The sequence below is a fragment of the Mesoplodon bidens genome, assembly GCF_964165515.1.
Source record: "Mesoplodon bidens genome assembly, chromosome: 10".
Lineage (NCBI taxonomy): Eukaryota > Metazoa > Chordata > Mammalia > Artiodactyla > Ziphiidae > Mesoplodon > Mesoplodon bidens.
The window spans coordinates 42,811,824-42,825,906 of NC_138172.1; the positions used below are offsets into that span (position 1 = coordinate 42,811,824).

At 52.3% G+C, this 14,083-nt stretch overlaps 1 protein-coding gene across 5 annotated transcripts in view; it reads left to right on the forward strand.

Moving 5' to 3' along the window:
* ZDHHC3 (zDHHC palmitoyltransferase 3) overlaps nt 1–1,301 on the forward strand; it is a 55,722-nt gene extending 54,421 nt beyond the window's left edge. For 2 of the 5 annotated variants that reach the window (XR_014016971.1, XM_081247686.1), the window contains exon 8: nt 907–922. Coding sequence is in view for 3 of the 5 variants with exons in the window: in XM_081247682.1 (XP_081103808.1) it covers nt 907–1,164 (258 nt within the window). In the remaining 2 variants the exon portion in view is untranslated. Of the gene's footprint in view, nt 1–906 lie in introns of all 5 variants that reach the window. The other 3 variants (XM_081247683.1, XM_081247681.1, XM_081247682.1) reach the window with 2 other exon arrangements.
* The last annotated feature ends 12,782 nt before the right edge of the window (nt 1,302–14,083 follow it).

Below are 14,083 nucleotides of genomic sequence, written 5' to 3' on the forward strand. Positions count from 1 at the left end.
CTCAGTTTCTCCTTCTGCACAACAGAAAGAATTATGCTGGTTATGTAAGGATCTTGTGTGGAAAAGAAGAGAAAACCTAGAACTAGGTACTCAGAGGTCATTCCGAGGTGGAAAGTGCTGTCAGTGAGCAGTACCTGTGCCTGGGAAGCCCACGACAAATCTCCTTGGCTTCCAGAAGAGATGGAGGAGGCAGCGCCCCAGTGGGGGTAAAGCCTCTGCAGAGGGTGTGGTGGGCCTGGAGAGCTGGCCTGGCTGTGCCTTTAACTCCTTTGGCTTCTCCCCCTTCCCAACACCCTCTTCTGTGGCCTGGCGCAGCCGACACCCAGAGGCAGGTGAGTGGGCAGCTCGGGAGAGGCCACAGGGCATGTCTACTGCATGTGCAGTTTCGACGCCAGCCTTTGCCCCCTCGCAGCGGCCCCGTGCACCCTCCAGCTGCCCGCTGCATGTTGGCACTCGCTGTGCACAGCTTTGCTTCCTCACCTCACGCTTCGTGTGTCTCCTGCTCTCCCCCTTAACCCCATCATCCTCCTTCGTGCTGGGTTTGCTGCGCCTGCTGTAGGGGGAGTGACCCAGGATACTTGGGGAGGGGTCGTCTTTCTGGGTGGTCTCCGGACAGGTGGCCCAGCTCATGCCTGCAGGGGCCTGAGATGTTACTCCTTGGCCCTTAGCCACTGGGCAGCCTGGTCACTGCGCAGCAGCTGGCCAGGCACCCTTGCTCCTGTGGAAGGAAAGGAGGGCAGTTGGTGGGAAACACAGGCCCTGCTTGCTGTGCTGCTCCGAGCCCCTCCCCACCCTCTGGGAGACCCTGGCTCTGGGCCTTGGTGCTCTGCTGTGCCGGGACCTGGGGTGTGTTAGATGGCGCACGGCTGTCCCACACTGACCCTCTTTATCCCATTGTCCCCCCAGGGCATTGAACGCCTCAAACGAAAGCACCAGCCCAGGGAACACACAGGCAGCTGGAAGTCAGTCAAAGAGACCTTTGGTGGGGACTTTTCCCTGAACTGGTTCAACCCCTTCTCCGGACCACGTCATCCAAAGCCTCTCAGTGACGGTGACTGGGTGCGACAGGTGGCATCGCTGTCAGACACTGAGAACACAGAAACAACAGAGGAGCAGTCAGAGCAGAGGAAGGACGAGGACTCTGTGGAGGTGATAGATGAATGATACTGTGGGGAGAGGGCCAGGCACCAGGCAGCCGCATCACCCTACGTGCCGGCATCGTGGCCACAGGGCTCCTGCGCACCACTTGCTCCCCTGCACCCACTGCTCCCTTCACACCACCCCCTTGGCCTTGCCGTCCTCTGACCCGTCCTCCCTCTCCCCACGTTGGACCAGGTCGGGGATGGGGGTGGACTAGGGGTGACAGAGGAAGACGAGAAACTTGCTCTGAGCTCATCTACCCATGAGGGATTGTCAGGAACCATTCTCCGAGGCTGGGCACCCTTCACAGCCTGTGCAGCCTCACCCAGCAAAGGAAGCTCTGAATAGGGCAGCCTGGGGGCAGAAAAGAACTGGCCTCTGTCCTTTCTTGGGATATCTGTCTTCTCTTGAGAAGGTTGGGGCCCAGGCTCCTGGCTTTTGAGAACTAAGGCTGTGAGGTTGTGATGGAAGAACAGAGCAGGGCTGGCCTTGGGAACCTGGGGTGGGACACTGGCATCAGAAGAGATGGACCTGGAAAGGCTGAAAGGATCCTGGTCACTCCCCCGAAAGGGCTTCCCCCTGGTGCCTGCCTAAACTAGAAGAAAGGCATGGCGGGCTCAGCTACCTTCAGGGCTCAGGCTTGGTTTGGGAGAGGACTCCAACAGCAGGCTATACACACACACACACGGGATGTGCCCAGGTTGGAAGCAATCCTGAGTTATGACAGTAACACCCAAACTTAGCTCCCGTTCTATAGATACTAGAATCCCTGAGTCAGCTCGGAGGTGTCCTGCCTTGTAGCTAAAAATCGGTCCATTCCTACCGGAAGGTCGGGAGGAAGAACCTGTTTAGAGCTACCGGAACTCTGACCTCCCCTATGAGAACTGTATTAACTGTCCGTCCTGGAGAGAGTCTAACCACCCACATGGGCAGAACTGACCAGAAATCTGGCCTGACTGTTTTAGGCCAGTTCTCCCAAGACAGTGCCCATCATGTCTCTCTGAAAGAATGGGCGCGCGCGCGCGCACACACACACACACACACATACACACACACACACACACACTACCAGAGAGGGCATCTCTGGTGGGTCCCTGTGCTGCTGCCCACAACTCTGCTTCTAGGCCAGCCCTATGGGGCCACCAGCACTTGTGAGATGAGGTGGTGAACAAGGCAGACGTGGGGCACCCCTTGGGATGTCTTCTTTACCCCAAAGGTCAGGAAGGGGCACCCTTGTTTAACACCCTTCTTTTCCTGGGTCTGGTCCAAGTCAGGACCCCTCTGGCTGGCCTGCCCCCTCTGCACCCCGAGGTGGAGGCCCACAGGGTCACAAAGGCAGCTTTATTCCTGGGGATGGGGGAGTGAATGGGAGGTACAGAGGGATGGATCTTACCTCCTTGGCCATGAGAGAAAGGAACTGAAGCAACAGGATCAGCAAATTCACAGACCACATCTAGGGCCACATCCAAGATGGTTCCCAAGGGAAGGCCTTCCTGAAAAGGGGACCTGGGGTCCAGCAGCATGTCCGGGGAGCACAGGGCTGGCTGTCCTCACCGCATGTGAGCTGAGAGTGCTCAGCAGGGTAAGGGTCTGGGATGGGCCTGCCTGGTTATGAGGGGGAGGGGTGCTCTCCGATCACTCCCAATGCTGCCTGGAGGAGGGGGATGTTTCAGGTGTTAGAGTGAGAGTGAAATGTCTGGATGGGACCAGGTGAGGAGGCTGTGGCTTCCTTGGAGAAGGTTCAGGGGCTGTATGGAGGGAGCAGGTAGGCAGGCTCCCTCACCAGGAGAGGTGGGGCCGTCCACCATCTTCCTCCCTCCCTCCCTCACCCCCCCACCCCCGCATTGGCCCCCTTGAAGGTTCCTGATTTTAACTTACCAGCACCATCAGTCATCAAGTAGGAGGGACCGCTGGGTCATCCACCACCACCAAGGGGCTGGGGCTCCTTCCGCATGGAAGACTGGACATGCCTACTACACTACAGGTGCCTCGAAGGCTCACCAACCATGGGGAAGCGTAGGGGCTGTGAAGTTGGGTTTTAGGTGCCATAGTTTCAAGTTGCCTGAAGTTGTCGAAAGTCAAAGGTGAACAGACAGCACCTGGCCCTCAGTCCTGCTTCTGGTTTGGCAGGCAGGCCCAGGCCCAGGCCCAGGCCCAGTGTGTGCAGAGATCCGAGGGAAAGACCCTGTCTACCTGCTCTTCCTCAGGTAGGCCCCCCTCAGGGAAGGAAGAGGGGTGGGATTTCAGGCAGACAATAGCGAGGAGAGAATGTATTTCCAGCAGGCCCAGCCCAGTTCTGGCAGAAGACTCTACTTGGCTGGTGCTTCCAGGGCTGGTGCACTCTGGGGCTGAAGAGGTGGTCCCTCCTCACAGGGCAAGTGGGCAGCAGCTTCTGATAGCCTGTGTCTCCAGGGAGGGACTCTGTGGCTGTGGACGCCTTTGGTTCTGATTGCAGATAGTGGTGGCCCTGCTCTTTGAGGCCATGACTCAAGGCAGGGAGGTGAGGTTCTGTGGCCCAGGCTGGGCGTTTCTAGCTGTCAACAGGCTACCCTGTGATTCCACATGACCTGGCCTAGTGGGTCCTGCTGCCTGTGATTTGTGTTGGCCTTTGAACGCTAACTTTCACCCAGCTGGCTCTTGAATCTGCCCTCATATGAGTAATCAAGTCTAATCATCTGAAATCTAATGAGTAATAAAATCTAATTATCTGAAAGCTAATCCCAAAGCAGGAAATGCTGAAACGCTCAGCCAAGGCTTAGAGCCGGTCACAGCTGCTGCCTCTTTCCAAGGCATCAGGCAAAGGCTAGTTGTGATGAGAAGAGTCTTCTCAGTATGAACCTCTTTCACCTGATTGGAATTAAACTTGATAAATTTCTCAAGTCCAGCTGTTGTTGGGATGCCTTTTATTTGGAATCTAATGGTCTCACCTGGCTTCACCGTCCTGGAAAATTCAGACACACAGACATGCATTCAGCTGAGGATGCTGCAGGAGAGGGGAGGTAAGTTGTGTGAGAAACCAGGAGTCGCAACCTCAGCTCAGCCTCCTTGAAGGGTTCTGGCCATTCCTGGACACGGCACAGTAGGCATCCATGCTGGGTGCTGTGAGAAGCACCTAGGGAGCTTTTGATGAATACTGATGATTAAACCCATGCTGGAGAGTCAGATGCAGCCTGTCAGGGTTGGAACATGGCACCAGGGCGGGGCAGGGGTGCCAGTAGCATCTCAGCTGTTGGCAGCACTGTTTATAAACTGACAAGCTAAGGACAAGTTTAACCTCTGACTTGCTGTGTCTGATCCACACAGTGATTTTTACAACTTGAATTAATTGCCGCATTTTAAGACCCAGGAGCTTTACACTGTAGAAGAACACACACACTCCTCTAGCTTATTCTCAAAGGTCAGAAGATCCGGAAGTGTAGGCCCCACGTTCCTACACAATCTCAGTTAGATGAGCTGAGTGGCAGCACCCACTCCTGTTTACCACGGTCCTCCCTGTTCCTGTTTGTCCATGACACCCCACTGTCCCCATTGTTACCGCCAACTGGTCTGGCCAGTTTGAGCCTGTGCCCCCTGGGTCTATAGGCTTCCTCTTCACTCACCATCGCCCTGGGGGAAGACAAAGGGCCAGAAACAAGCATGACCTCTGGAGCCAGACAGACCTGGGTCCTCTTAGGCACTCAGGCCATTCTCTATCCATTTTCCTCTTGCTGTTTGGCCCATTTGACTTTCACGGATGTGCCGTGCGGTGAACAGGTATTATTATCCCCATTTTATAGATGAGGAAACTGAGGTTCAGTTTCTGAGGCTTGCTGAAGGCCAGTCCCCTGGCTAGTTAGAATAAACTGGCCCTGGTATGGCACTTACCAGATCTGGGACACAGCTCTGATGCTTTAGATGACTTCACTGCCTCTTTGGGCCTCAGTATTCTCCAATGTAAAGCAAGGTGGTTAAACCAGCTTCCAGGGGCTCTTCCAGCTCTGACTGCATCAGGCAGATGTGGTGGGGCGGGGATGAGAAGAGGGGGAGAAGATGTGTGAGTCAGGTACATGTTTTCATGGTAAGTTAAAGCAGAGAAATAGAACCAAAATGATGAGTTATATCAAGCCAGGAAAATGTGTGTGTGTGTGTGTGTGTGTGTGTGTCTGAAGGCTTTAGGGGAGAATCTGTTCCATGCCTTTCTTTAGCTTATGCTGTTGCCAACAATCATGTATATGTATAAATAACCTGACATCCTGAGCTTTGTCAGACTCTCTTTTAAGGAACTCAAGACATGTCATCCCATGCCAACCAGAGTTCAAGCCTGTCCTGTATCTTGTCCTCTTTGCAGCCCTAAGCAGGATCCCTCTTCACCAAACTAAGGACCGTCCTGCACCACCCAGCCCCACCTGCAGCCTGTGGTTCTAAGATGCCCCATCTAGCAAGACAGACGGGTGCAAGGAGGCTTCCCCAGAAAGGCCCTTTAAACAAGGGACATTTGTGAGGGAGGATTCCCATAGATGCCCTTCCCAAGCTCCAGGGTTAATACACAGGCTCCTGCCCACCACACCAAGGCTCCCTTCCATACCCTTGGTATCATACCTCCTCACAGACAAGACCCCAAGTCCCAAAAGGGGCCTGTCAGTCAAGTTGCCTCACAGAGCAGCCCAGAGAAAGCAGCAGAACTGAAGCTAAGCTCTGTTCTTCCCTCAGAGTGCCCCTACCTCTCATCTGGCCAGAACACCTGACACTGGTGTAACCACTTCCCCCACCTGGCCCCGGCTGAGCCCTCTTCCTCGGACCCACACCTCAGGCCTGGTGCCCCTCCTCCACCCAGGGATTCCCTGGGCTTACATCATGTTTTGCATGTATCAGGCTTCACCTCATCTGTAACATTCATCCAAATATCTAGCTCTTCCGAAACAGTTCTCACTCCCCACCAACACCCTGTGGTTTCTCCATGCCTTTGGCAGTGCAGATATATTAGCTAGAAATACCATCAGAGCCGATTAAAAGGCAGGTCAGCCAGGCAAAGCTAGAACACACGTTAAAAGGCACCTCAGGGGCTTCCTTGGTGGCGCAGTGGTTGGGAGTCCGCCTGCCGATGCAGGGGACCCCAACTGGGGGGTGTACCCCAACTTTACACAGAGCCCCTTGGCAAAAGCTAGGAGACTTACCAATCCAAGACGTTTATGGAAATTCCTGTCCAGTCATTAGCTGACCACTAAGCACACTGAGCAGAGACTTCAGTGGCCACGTACAACAAAGAATACAGACTTTGCAGAACTCTGTCAAGAAAGTTACTAAACAAACAGCAACAGCAAACAAACAAAACAACACACATTAGGGAGCGGGGGGGCAAGGGGCAAGTGGATAGCAGAGACCTCAGAAAAGAAAGTAGCAGATGGGGAAAGCAGAGGCAGAGGTCTGGAGGGGGGAAGCCATTTAAGGGAAGAGGGAGCAGCACAGTTGGGGTGTAAAGTCAGGAAAGGAACTGGAGGCTGACTCTGCAGGAGCTGGAATCCCAGGCTGAGGAACTGCTATTTCATTTGCGGAGCACTGGGAAGCACTGAAGGTCATAGCAAGTTGAATCGGCTGGTCAGATAATACAGAAACCTCAATGAGGACATTTTTAAAAAGAGGTGCAAGGCCTGCCTGCCTCTCCCCAGGCCTAAAAGCACTACTTAAAGAAAGACTGACACAAAACCAACAAGAATACACTCTGATGGGCAGAGACATGTCAGATGGAATCTCAGTCATGCTAGAGATGGCTCGCCTGTCTCATTCAGGTAGGTGTCTACCGTGAGGCTGTTTTCAGTGTCATGGGCTGAATCGTAGGCGGTCATGCTGCGTGCTGGGATGCCCAATGCTCTCAGCTCTGAGATGACACCAGGCAGGGGTGATCAGCCCCACCCTTGGTACTTCTCCCTTTGGCCCCTGGTTTCCCGAGGGGGGATGGTCAGTGCCCACCCCCAGCAGAACAAGGTGTTGGCAGCCTAGCCCAGCCTGGCCACACAGCCCCCAGTGTGGCCCCACAGAGCATCTGAGAACATGGGGAGGGTGCAGTTGGACCAGGACAAAGGGCCAAGGAACATACCACCCAGCTGACCTGACGCACATGCTGACCTCTCTGTGCCTCAGTTTCCTCCTCTGTAAAATGGTAATCATTAGAACACCTACCTTTAGGGTTGTTCTGCAGATGACATGTTTATGTTTTCCTCCTGTCCCAAATAGTGGCCCCGGCCTGTCAGTGCCTCCTGGACCCACGCATCCACAGAGCAATGGGTGGCGGGGAGGGATGGGGAGTGATGCTGGGCTCCAAAGATGTTCATTCTTTCAAAAATCCTAATGGGTGGTGTTATATTTCCTATGGAACAAAGCGAATTCCTCTTCCCAGATGTGGTAGGCAGCTTCTAGGAGGGCCCCCAGTAATGCCCTCCTCCTCCCTGCAGAAGCCCCTCTCCCAGAATGTGGACTGGACCCAGTGACTCACTTCTAGACAACAGAGCACGGCAAAGTGAGCGGATGTCACTTCTGAGATGAGGTTACAAAGAGGCTGCAACTTCCATCCTAGGGTCTCCCTCTCTCGCTCACTGGCTCTGACAGCAGTCAGCTACCTGGTGTGAGCAGCCCTGTGGAGGGGCCCACATGGTGAGGAACTGATGTCCCTGCCCTGAGACTGCCAGCAGCCACGTGTGGGCACCTGCCCACAACCCAGTCAAGAGCCCCAAGAGGCCTGCAGTCTTTGAAGGACCCTGAGCTAGAGCACCATGCCTGGATTCCTGACCTGCAGACGCTGCAAGATGATAAGCATTTGTTGTGTTACGGCCCTTACGGCCCTATATTTGGGGGTAACGTGTTACATGGCAGCAGATAACCAATGCGCTAACTGCCCATCCAGTTCCCCTGCTCAGGGTGGGAGTGCTAGTCAGGCAGCCCTGACCAGAAGCCCTGCCTTGTGGCCACAGATTCACAGTAGCTCCTGCAGGCCCACAGACAGCAACATATTTCTAGGGGTGAAGGAGCAGTATTAACCAGGGACCCGGGAGGGGAAAAGTTGTCAGGCCTCCAGCGGAGGCCTCCAAAGTCAGCTTGGGTCCTGAGATTCCCTCACATGCGATGGAATCTTTTCTAACCTAACCTCGGAAGTGACTGCCGCAACACCTGGGAGGTCTGGGTGCTCAAGCTTGGGTCACAGGCTAAAGAGGTGCCTGGATGTCGGGAGGGAGCACTGCCCTGGGAGTCAGTGTTGCTGACTCAACCACCACCTTGCTGTGCAACCTTGGGCCGCCTGCCCCATGTCTCTGGGCTGGTGTCCTCAAAATAAGCAGTGGCTTAGCCCACTGCTTCCCAAACTCCAACACATAAGAATCACCTGGGGGGCTTCCCTGGTGGCGCAGTGGTTGAGAGTCTGCCTGCCGATGCAGGGGACACAGGTTCGTGCCCCGGTCTGGGAGGATCCCGCATGCCGCGGAGCGGCTGGGCCCGTGAGCCATGGCCGCTGAGCCTGTGCGTCCGGAGCCTGTGCTCTGCAACGGGAGAGGCCACAACAGTGAGAGGCCCGCGTACCGGAAAACAAAAAAGCAAAACAAACAAAAAAAACCACCTGGGAATAGGTACAAACAGGCCCACACGTGTCAGGCATAACACATACTTGTTACATGTTACAGAGTCCTCATATTAACCCAAGGATGAGCCGACAGAAACCCAGAGAAGCTCAGAGCCTCGCCGGGGTCACAGAGCTTGGAAAGAGGGTGCAAGTCCACCCACACCCCTGAGAACTAGAGCAAGACCAGTACAAGCTTCGCCTGCTGGCGGCCCAGTCCCCTTTCCTCTCCTTCCTCACACTCCATCCCACTGCCCTGGGCTGGAGAACTCGGCCTGGTGGTAAAGGGACAGGAGCAGGCGTATCCTTCCATGGGCACCATGCACTCTGTGCCTGGGCCCCTGAGGGCCAGCGAGAGGGCCCCATGGGTACAATACCAGTCACTTACTTGGAACTACCAGGCAGGTCAGGAGGGAGTGGGAGCCCCGACCATGGAGGGGGCATCCCCCTGGGTCAGGTACACAGTCACAGCCACCCCACAAAGGGGGCATTTAAGACTCACCTAGAGATGAACACAGCTGCCCACCACCCAGGTGGCAAGAGCAGCCCCATGGCTCCTGTCTCTCTCTTTGGAGAGTGTTCCCGGGTTGCTTGCCGGGTTGTCCCGAGGTCTGTGACCAAAACGATTTGCACAATAAACCCCAGGCGTTATTTGTGTTTCTCCCTCTCATTCTCTCCCACACGGACCGAAGATGAAAAGTTGATTGACATGGTTTCAGATTCCACACAGTGATCAACCTTACAAAACCACCAGTTGTTACACATGGGTGTAGAATCAAAGAAAACTATCCACCATCATCTGAAAAGGCTATGGAGATATGCCTGCCTTTTCCATCTACGTATCTGGGAGAAGTCAGATTTTCTTCCTATATTGCAACTAAAACAATGCCCCTGGACAGATTGAATACAGAAGCAGGTAGGGAAATCCAGCTGATTTCTATTAAGCCAGACATTAAAGAGATTTAGAACAATGTAAAACAATGCCACTCTCCTGACATATTTTAGGCTTCCAAAAATAGTTATTTTTCACAAAAATGTGTTATTTATGTTAACGTGTTGAATTTATTATTATTCTTTTAGAATCAGTTAAATAAATATATTTTAAACTTCCCAGTTTAAATTTCTAAAATGGTAAATATTTGCAGAAAGAAACGTCGTGAGACTTCCCTGGTGGCGCAGTGGTTAAGAATCCGCCTGCCAATGCAGGGGACATGGGTTTGAGTCCTGGTCCAGGAAGATCCCACATGCTGCAGAGCAACTAAGCCCGTGCGCCACAACTACTGAGCCTGTGCTCTAGAGCCCATGAGCCACAACTACTGAAGCCCGCGCATCTAGAGCCCATGCTCTGCAACAAGAAGCCACTGCAATGAGAAGCCCGTGCACTACAACGAAGAGTACCCACCCCCGCTCACCGCAACTAGAGAAAGCCCAAGTGCAGCAACGAAGACCCCACACAGCCAAAAAAATGTAAAATAAAATAAAGTTCCCTTAAAAAAAGAAGTCATAAACACAAGTGATTTGGGGTCTCAATAATTTGTAAGAGTGTAAAAGGGACCTGAGACCAAACCATCTGAGAACAGCTGCTCTGGGCAAGGTGGACAGGGGTGACAGCCATCCTGCTGGCCCAGGACTGAGGAGTTTCCTGGGACACGGACTCTCAGTCCTAAACCCAGGAACCTCCCAAAGGAACTGGAATAAGTTGCTTACCCAACTGGAGCCCAGCCTGCAGGCAGGAAGAGTGAATTCCATGTGAATACCATTTGCAGATGCGGAAGCTGAGGCTTGGAGAGGTCAAGCCTTGGGGTCAGCCTCCAAGCGGCAGGGCTGGGGCTCTGCGCTCAGGTCTGAGGAAAACCTGCACTCAAAATAGACTTCAGCAGATGTAGATCTCTTGATAGTTTTGAATAGTCAATCAGGCCTAGCACTGAGGTGTAGTTTAAAGAGCTTACAGTCCAGCCCGGGGGAAAAAACCTAATAACTGCTGAGCAATTGGTAAACAGTATAAGACAGCATCAAATTTGGGGCAAAATTACTCGACAGGCTTCTGTATTATCAGAATTTTTTATACTGGGATTCAATGTATGTATTCTTTGTAATATTATTTATGATTTATTATTATTAGGATAAAAAACTTATGAAGGACTCTCAGAGCTGCTATAGGTCAAACAAGTGGGATCCCTGTAAGAGCTGGGGATCCTGGTCCCCACAGGAACAGGTGCTCATGTTCTGGTCTGGGAAGTGGTACTGGGGGGCGGGTACTGGGGCTCAGACAGTAAACACGGAATACACGAACACTTTCAGGAATGACAAGTGCTATGAAGAAAAGACAGCAGGTGGATGTGGCAGCAGGAGGCTCCCTTGGCCGGGGAGCCAGGAAAAATGTCCCTGAAGAGGAGGCTTCTGATCTGAGACCCGTGTGACCAACAGCGGTGACCAAGCCTTGACTTCACAGCCAGAGATCTTCCTGGAGGACGAGAGGCTGGAACTAGGGGTCGTGTCCATCCCTATGTGTACTTGATGGGCAAGATGAGGGGATGTCTCTAGGAATCAAGGGGGCCCCCTGCCACTGCTTTCCCCAGAGCAGGCTTTGGGAGAGAAAGGGCAGGGCACCGAACGGCACGTCCACGCAGGGGAGATGGAGGCCATGACTAGGCCTCCCACACCTACCAGAGCACACAGGGTCCTGGACCCTGGCAGTGGGGTGCTTCAGCTCCATGGTCTCCAGGAGGCTCTGGCTTGACAGACAAATGCAGCAGTTGTTTTGGGAAATGAGGAAAGAGGCCATTAACAAGTGTTTGTTCCATGTCAGAAACTTAACACATACTCCCTAATATATATATATATATTTTTGCTGCACTGCCAGGCTTGCAGGATCTTAGTTCCCTGACCAAGGATTGACCCCATGCCCTGGGAAAGCGTGGAGTCCTAACCACTGGACCATGGGGGAGTTCCCACATACTCCCTAATTTGCACTTCACAACGACCCTGTGGGACCACCCATCTCCCGGCAAGGAACTCTACCCACAGGCTCACAGAGAAGTCTCCCACAGCATGGAAAACCAGAAACCACTTAACGGTCTATACCCAAGGCAGCCGTTAAGTAAACCCACAGAGCCATGGGGTGGAATATTACACAGCCAGCATAAAGACGTACCAGCAGAGTTTTTAATACCACGGAGAAAATCCCTTTGTGATCAAGATAAACAAAATAGACTATAAAGTTGTGCACATATAACATTATCTCAACTCTGTAAGCATGAATTAGTAACAGAAAAAGAATGACGCACACTAGAACATGAAGTATTTATCACTGAGGGAGGAGATTATGATTTCATTTCTTTCCATGTCTCTGTATCTTCTAAGCCTTCTAGGTCTTCTCTGATAAACATATGTGTTACCTTTTGAATTCTATTGATATATTTATTTTAAACCACTTTATCCAGATATAGTTTACAGCCCATAAAATCAACCCTTTAAGCTGGATGATTCAATGGTTTTAGTATATTTACAGAGTTGAAATACCTGTGTTATTTTTGTAAACTGAGAGGGAAACTACCAAAATAGAAGGAATAGCTAATAACCTTCATTCTTCAGAAAGAGTCTGGGAAAGTTCCATGGTCATAATTCTTTGAGGTTGTTAAAGTTACCCCTTGATTTTCTCAGAGGGACAATTACCTAGGATTCAGGTGATCCCTTCTTCCCCACCCTGCTGTGTTCCTCATTCTGTCTGTTTCCTTCCTCTGGTGACTGCTCCCCCATCAACTCGCTACCTGCTCCCCACTTCCTGTGCTAACCACTTCCTCCCATTTTGTTTCCCTCCACCCCCTCACCTGTAAGTAGTGATGGTAACCGCCCCCCAGGGATGGATTCACAAGAGGATGCTTGTGAAGCACCTTGCAGAGTGCACACAGCAGGCCTCACTCATGGGAGTCTCCCCTTTGTTGTCCCCATTTCCATCCTATCCTAGGCATCCAGACCCAGGGAGGGGAGGGGCAGCCAAGCAGTTGTGTAGAGTATGGCATTTTCGAGAAGTTTTTTTGTTGCAAAAGGTGGTGAGACGAAAGGCTGGAAGTTTCTGGTGCCATAAGTCCTCGCCACTGGATTTGTGCATTTAGAGCCATGGAGCCCTTCCTCCTTCCACACTGTTGTTCTGCCTCGTGGCTGCACAGAGACGTTCATTCTTCCACTGAGCAGAGGCCTCCAGACCAAAGTCTTCTAGATAATCTCTCTCAAGTTTTAGAAGTTCTTGGAATTCCCTTCTGGTCCAGTGGTTAGGACTTTGTGCTTTCACTGCCACAGGCCCGAGTTCAGTCCTGGTTAGGGAACTAAGATCCCGCAAGCCGTGAGGGGTGGCCAAAAAAAAAAAAAAGTTCTAGAAGTTCTTTATCTTTGTCAATATTTCACTTGTAATGGAGCTTCCTTGTGAATTGTTAGGTGGTTTGTTCTTTGATAAATACACTGAGAAGTGGGGGTGGGGGTGGCAGAGAGTAGAGGGGGATGGGAAAGGCCCTAGGCCCAGCTCTGATTCTGCCACCTGTCTGCATGTTCTGGGGGGGGGAGGGTTACCCCTCTCTAGGCAAGTATCACATGTATAGAGTTGGGGTTTGGCATGAGGCTCAGAAACGTTTCTGCATAACCTTTACTGGCTACTACCTAACTAAAAAGGTGGGGCCTGGCCCAGCCATAGGATGACCAATTCATCACCTGACCAAAGTTCCAGGACTTTTCTTTGACAGAGTTGACACAACAGATGTAACGGTAGCCAGTGCTGTGGTGGACGCTCTCATTTCACTCCGTCTCATCAGCCGTGAAAACCACATCCTCTGAAGCAAGGGCACACATGCACATGGGGTTATCATCCACGCCCTGGACACAGGCAGACCTGTCACAGGAGGAAGCTGCCTGGCCTGGGGGAGAGGTGGGGTGGGAGGTCCCGCAAAGTCTACATGAGGTGTTTGAAACAGTGTGTGTTGGGGGGTAAGACATGGGAGGCAAGAGCTAAGACAGGTATCAAAAAGATGCTCGCTTCCTGACCAGCTGTGCGGGACTTCCACTGGGCAAACGTGGGACAGTCTGAGCATAAACATAATTAAGAACAGGAATGATTGTAAACCACTGGGAACACATGAGATCTCTGAGTCCATACAGATAGATTGTTTCATAGATGGATAGATGATTGATTAGACAGACAGACAGATAGACAGATGATAGACAGATTGGTGAAGGGAGGGCTTTGCTTACAGGAGAATACCAGGGCCCAGAAGGTAAGTGTGGAGGGAGAGCTGGAGTTGGAAAATCACTGTGCAACCATCATAGAGAAGGTTGGTTCAGGCATGAACTGTCAGTGGTTGGTAAATCTAG